Source organism: Xenopus laevis, chromosome 2L, assembly GCF_017654675.1.
Source record: "Xenopus laevis strain J_2021 chromosome 2L, Xenopus_laevis_v10.1, whole genome shotgun sequence".
Classification (NCBI taxonomy): domain Eukaryota; kingdom Metazoa; phylum Chordata; class Amphibia; order Anura; family Pipidae; genus Xenopus; species Xenopus laevis.
In genome coordinates this window covers 184,362,236-184,368,235 of record NC_054373.1, presented here as the reverse complement: position 1 = coordinate 184,368,235, position 6,000 = coordinate 184,362,236, and the positions used below count along the sequence as shown (strand labels likewise).

Below are 6,000 nucleotides of genomic sequence, written 5' to 3'. Positions count from 1 at the left end.
TGCAGGCTGAGTTATACAGGGAACTCTGAGTATCACTCATGTATTATAAGGGATAATGTACCCCCTACTGTAAATGATAAGGATATTAGTTATACAGGGAACTCTCAGTGTCTTATGGACAGACCATTTCTCATTGAGTTCATTTTAAGCAAAATAATTTTTTTTGTAACTTATTTCCCTTTTCTCTTAAATTAAACTCCAAAATGCTGCACAAGAACATCAACGCTCTTACAACCTCTTTCCTGCAGGATTATAGGAATTATCCACCAAAACAATATTTTTTTGTGTTAGTATTGTGAGCAGTGTCTGTTCTGACTCCTGAAGCAATGTAGCACAAGTCCATTCTCCTCCCAGTCTGTGAGCTGCTACATTGTTTCAGGAGTCAGAATCAGAGAACAGAAATGAACAGAGAGAGAGACAGATCATAGTCACTATACAGGGAATATTTTAGATTGTAAGCTCTAATGTTCAGGGCCCCCAGCTCTTGCATGTAAGCCGTACGTTTGTATAATAATAAAGAATGAGGCGTCGGCAGTCGGATCCAACACTAGTGAACTTTAATTACAAATAATCACAGTGACAAAAAGAAACAGACATTAGACACATAATATGGCGGCCGAGGGTGTGGCGCAGTACAAATGAGATTGCACCCCAATCTGCACCCGCTGGAGTGGTTATATGATCTGGGGATATAAAAATAAGCCGTCATTCTAACAGTCGGACACTGACAAGACTATGTACAGGTAAAGGCGAAATATACCGCGTCGCTATTTACAGTCGCCTCTTTCCCCCCCCAAAAAAACACAATAAAAACAAATAAAAGGGTTTGTGGTTAAAAATGTTTCTGTAACCCCTTAAGTGCTGGACGGGGCTAACAGCAGTGCAATAAGCAGCAGCACTGAGAAGGGTTAATGAATTGTCTCATCGTTTCCCGCAGCGCTGAAAGAGTTAAGAGCTCTGGTCCTTACAGACCCCTCCATCTCTCACATGACCCTCATTTTATTTAGGGGGGGGGGTACCATTTCTTGCACAGTGTGTCGCCATGGAAATTAATAAAAAGTGGGTTTCTAAGATGAGTTGCAAGCAGCCAATCCCCCTGGGGCACTTACACTTCTCTCTGTCAGTCTCACTTGCCATATAAAGACTCAGGGAGGCCCAGCCTTTAACCTTCTAGTTGTACCTGCGGCCTCAGCAGGGTGCTGGGAGTAGCAGTTGTACATAAGCCAAAAGGATGACAGTTGCACCTTCCTATAGTAATAAACCTCCCCATCATTTGACTCAGCAGCGCCACCTCCAGGCTGTTTCACTCACTGCAGCGCCACCTGTTGGTCATTTCTATGGGACTCTCTCCCCATTCTCTGATCCATTACCCATAATGCACTTCACTCACAGGAGTGAGCCAATGGGAGCTGCTGTACAGTGAAATTCATTTGTGGGGTTTTAATAAATAAAACCCTTTAACATTAAAACCTTTCCAGCTGCTCTTGTACCACGACTCTGCCCATGTTGGCGTCACTCCCCCTCCTGCTCTGCAGAGACGTCCCCCACTGTTGGTTTTGGTTTATCCCGAAATAACCTCACGGGTGGGACCAATACAGACCCTGCCCCCAAGCACTGGCTCATAGAGGGGGTAAATAATTTGCACTAATGAAAGTGACCAGGAGGTGGCAGCACCAGCACATCAATTCCAACCCAAACTTATTCCATTGAATCCACAGTCCAGTGACCCGACATTATGACACCCAAGGGCCCCTCTTGCTGACGAGTCCCCACATGCCCCTAACATGGGATAGGAACGCAGGGGGCGTGGCCAGCAGATCAATATCAACCAACAGCAGCCAATGAACATGAGCCCTCATACTATGGAGTATCTTATTGGCCTTTGTTATAACACAGCTCACAGATGATATAGAAGTGCTATCTCTTATATAAATATCTCCTCCCTATACCCCTGCCCCTCGTACCCGGGGGTGACGTACTAAACACCCCCAAAATAGATAAGGATGATGCCCCTACAAGTCACAGCACCTCTCCCCATTGATTTCTAGATCTTTTCTGATTTTATTCATGAGCTGCTGGAAACTTTCTTACTCACTCATGCCGCCAGCCCCCGACTCGCAGCCCAAACAATCACTTCTACCTAAAAAACTCTGATAGAAACAAAAATAATAAAATAAAAGGGGCAGATGAAACATTCATATTTTTAAAAGTCAAAATGTCCCCCCCCTTGTAAATCCAGATAATTGAGCAGGTTTAAAATAAAAAAAGGAGATGGATTAAAAAAAAAGTGCAATTTCCCCTTTACGCGCATTGGGGGAATATGGGAATTATAGATGAGGCTGCGACTATCGATGCAACAATTTCGCCACCTAGTGACGGATCTGCTAACTTCAACCCATTCCATTTCTCTATCCGGCATTTAACCATTTCATCTCAATAAAGTCCCAAAAGCAACAGAAGCCACAGGTAAGACAGTGATATAAATGGGCAGGGGGTGCTGATTGTGGCCCCCCCTCTTTCATCGTGAACGGCTGATGAGTTGCAAATGAAACACAAAGTACAGAAGTTTCAGTCGTGTAAGGTCCGAGGGCACGAGCCAATGTAGAAGTGAAGTCACAGCAGTGGCCCCGGGCAAGTAACATGGAGGTGGTCAGTCAGCGGGGGAGGGGGGCACATACAGTAAGGCAAGATGGCTGCATCGACACACAGATTATCACTAACGACGAGATATGTGTCCCTGCAAAGACATTGGGGTGCGGATCTGTAACGCACAGAGGGGGATTGTTTTCAGCGATGGAGCCGAGGGATTTCAGGGTGACCCCATTACCCTATTGCCAAGTCACAGTAACAACGAGCTCAGGGCGGGATCACAATGTTCATTTCCCCCCAATCATTACAAATATTACAACTTTTTCACTTGACAATAAATAAGAAAATAAAAGTCCAGGGGAACCAGTAACTGGCGGGTGGGGGTGCAAAAAGAAGCCACAGAAAGGGGCAGAGTGACATTCAATTCAGAGTGGCCCCTGAGGGCCCCAGCGCAGGAGCTCCCAGGAGCCGAGCAGTGTCAGACAGCAGTAATGATGTGCCCTCCATAGAGCAGTGGTTAATGCCTTTATAGAAGCCCGAGGGCCAGTGATGGGCAACCCCTGATGAGGTCCTTGTGCCCCCGGCATTCTCTGCTTATTAACAACTGATCCAGTACATCCCTCCTGTTCATTTAGATCGACACCCTGGCACTTTGGGCAAAAGGCTGGGCGTTCTCTCGGCACAAGGCACCTGATTCCCGGGAAAGAACCGGAGGCTGAGTGTGAGCAGGTGACACATTGAGGGAGTTGAGGGATGAGCTGGAGACAAGACCAAGCGCAACGATGACAGAGATTTGGCACCTCCCTGATGCCAGGACTCCTCCCTCACACTCTCCAGAGCAGAAGGTGGTTGGTGCTGTCGTCCCGGCCCACGGTCTCGCTGCTGCTGGTGAGTCGGAAATCTTCGTAGCCGTCGCCACCGCTGATCACCAGGATTTTGGATTTGGGCGGAGTCATTGGGGAGGGGCGGTGGTATCTGGCCGGATCCCTCCTTTCCAACTCGGACGTCTGGTCGTTGCCTGAAACCAATAAGAGAAACGCCTCGAGTTACTAGAAAAGCCAATGAGAGACCCCCAGACAGGACACGTCCCGGCAGCAGAAAACATATTTGGCTCAGACAGAGGGTAAGTGTAAAACTAGGGACCTTCTCTGGAATCAAAGTAATACCCAGTGCTGCTTGTGTGGAGATCTCAATAAAACACACAAAGGGTTAAGCACAATTGCTGCTGTGAGTGACAGCGGATGTTTCCCGATATCTATATTCACTTTATTTCAGCAGCAGAGTTTGCAGATTGAGCAGCACTTTACACTTTACACCAGGAGGGACAATACTTTACTAATGGGAGTCTACGTTTAGTGATCTTGTCCCATTATGAGCTTCATCCATAACAGCAATGTTAGCAACATATTAGAGAATTTATATTCCTATCTTTTAACAAACAACTATTTCTTATGTAACCTTAACGTAATAAATATCTGAATGAAAAGAATGAAACAGGAGGGTGATATAGACAAGTTGTTTGTTGACAGAGTCTTGAGATCTACTGATCACCAGCTAAAGGTCGACTGGTGGATCCAGATCTTCCTTTTGGGCACCTCTGCTTTACACAGAACTTTAGACTTTTCCTACTGCAATAATACCCGAATTAAGTCTGAGCCAAGCTCTACACCCCTTCTTGACCATGGGAAAGAGAGCAGCCCAGGAGCAGGCAGCACACAGAGTAAGAGCTCTATAGCTGGGAGGTTACAGGAGTTTATCTGACTCTAGATTGTATCCTAAGAGGAGTCAAAGCTTCAGCTGGTGCAGCGGAGGGAACATCCAGATACCCACCCTGATCTGACAATGGGAAGAGAACATCAAATCCCTCTGGCAGCTCCACAGATGTGAGGAATCGGACGTGTCCTGTGTGGCCCTGGGACAGACCCACTGGGCTGAGTTGGCCCTTCAGGGAGTTGCTGGTGGTGGAGGCAAAGGAAAGGGTGAGGAGCACCCCAGCGCTGGTTCCGATCCACAGTAAGTCCTTACAAGCCAGGAGAGCTGTGATCCGAAGGCAGGCCGACTTGTGTTGCCGGATGATAGCATCGGAACCTTGGGGAGGGCAGGGAGAGAAGTCAGAGTTAATCGGACTAGTCCAATTGCATCTCAGAGGGTTTTTTGCCTTCCTCTGGATGAACTGGCAGTTAGGCAGGTTATATTCAGATTTAACGAGAATTCAACCCGCGATTAAGAAAAAACCTTCCCCCCCTGGGTAGACCCCCCCCCGGGCAAATGCCCCAAATTGTTTACTTACCCCTGCGTACAGATTCTGGCCTCGGAGTTCACGTCAGCCATCTTCTTTCTTCTGTTTTTTCCGAAAGTCACAAAAATTTCCAAAAAAATTTCAGACACTCTTGTGACTTTTTGTGCAAGCGCAGTTGTTCGGGACCGGAAATTGACTCCAACTGCACATGCACCGAAAAATGGCATCAATGCACAAAGATTACCGGAGAGCAAGAAGATGGCTGCCATGAACTCCGAGGCCAGAACCTGCACGGAGGGGTGAGTAAAAAATTAGGGGCAAGTAGGCTGGGGGGGGAGGAGGGGATACCCAGGGTTAGGGGGAGGGTTTTTTTTTAAACTACGGGTTGAATTCTCCTTTAAAGTTGCACTTGATGGACGGGTGTCTTTTTTCAACCCAACTTACTATGTTATATTTGCTCCAGGGAAGGGCAGTCAGTCTGTTACGGCAAAACCCAGTAACCCCTGACAAGGTCGCGGACATCTAGTTGCCCCACCGGCTCTGCCCAATGATTTCTAACGAATAGTGAAGTAATATAGTCCCAGGTACCTGCCAACATCTTGTGCACCGGGGGTGCGATATCCACCTCCGCCAGCTGCTCAAATGAAGTGGAGTGATAGAGTCGCACCTGAGCGCTGCCCTGCAGGGAAATCCACATGCCTGCGCTGGAGCTGACCATGCACGTGACGCTGCGGTTCTGGTCCTGCCCAATGAGGAAGCAGTGCTGGGAATGGGGAAACACACACAGGGCTGTTATAAAGACATATTCAACACAATGTTGCCCCAGCACTAGGGTGTGCCATATAGTTCTAGTAATTACCTCTTGGAGTAATGAGCTTGTGTGGGGTGTAATATATAGTTCTAGTAATTACCTCTTGGGGTGTAATATATAGTTCTAGTAATTACCTCTTGGAGTAATGAGCTTGTGTGGGGTGTAATATATAGTTCTAGTAATTACCTCTTGGAGTAATGAGCTTGTGTGGGGTGTAATATATAGTTCTAGTAATTACCTCTTGGAGTAATAAGCTTGTGTGGGGTGTAATATATAGTTCTAGTAATTACCTCTTGGAGTAATGAGCTTGTGTGGGGTGTAATATATAGTTCTAGTAATTACCTCTTGGAGTAATAAGCTT

The 6,000-nt window shown here is 46.8% G+C and overlaps 1 protein-coding gene across 3 annotated transcripts in view; it reads right to left on the bottom strand.

Annotated features, from left to right (window-relative positions):
* Nucleotides 1–535: 535 nt before the first annotated feature.
* The window catches only part of arhgef17.L (Rho guanine nucleotide exchange factor 17 L homeolog), a 134,620-nt gene continuing 129,155 nt past the window's right edge, over nt 536–6,000 (bottom strand). For 2 of the 3 annotated variants that reach the window (XM_018245621.2, XM_018245624.2), the window contains exons 20-22: nt 5,417–5,591; nt 4,420–4,677; nt 536–3,607 (exon numbers count right to left, since the gene is read on the bottom strand). In XM_018245621.2, coding sequence (XP_018101110.1) covers nt 3,414–3,607; nt 4,420–4,677; nt 5,417–5,591 — 627 coding nt within the window. In that variant the 3' untranslated portion in view covers nt 536–3,413. Of the gene's footprint in view, nt 3,608–4,419; nt 4,678–4,965; nt 5,116–5,416; nt 5,592–6,000 lie in introns of those variants that run through there. The other variant, XM_041582819.1, reaches the window with a different exon arrangement.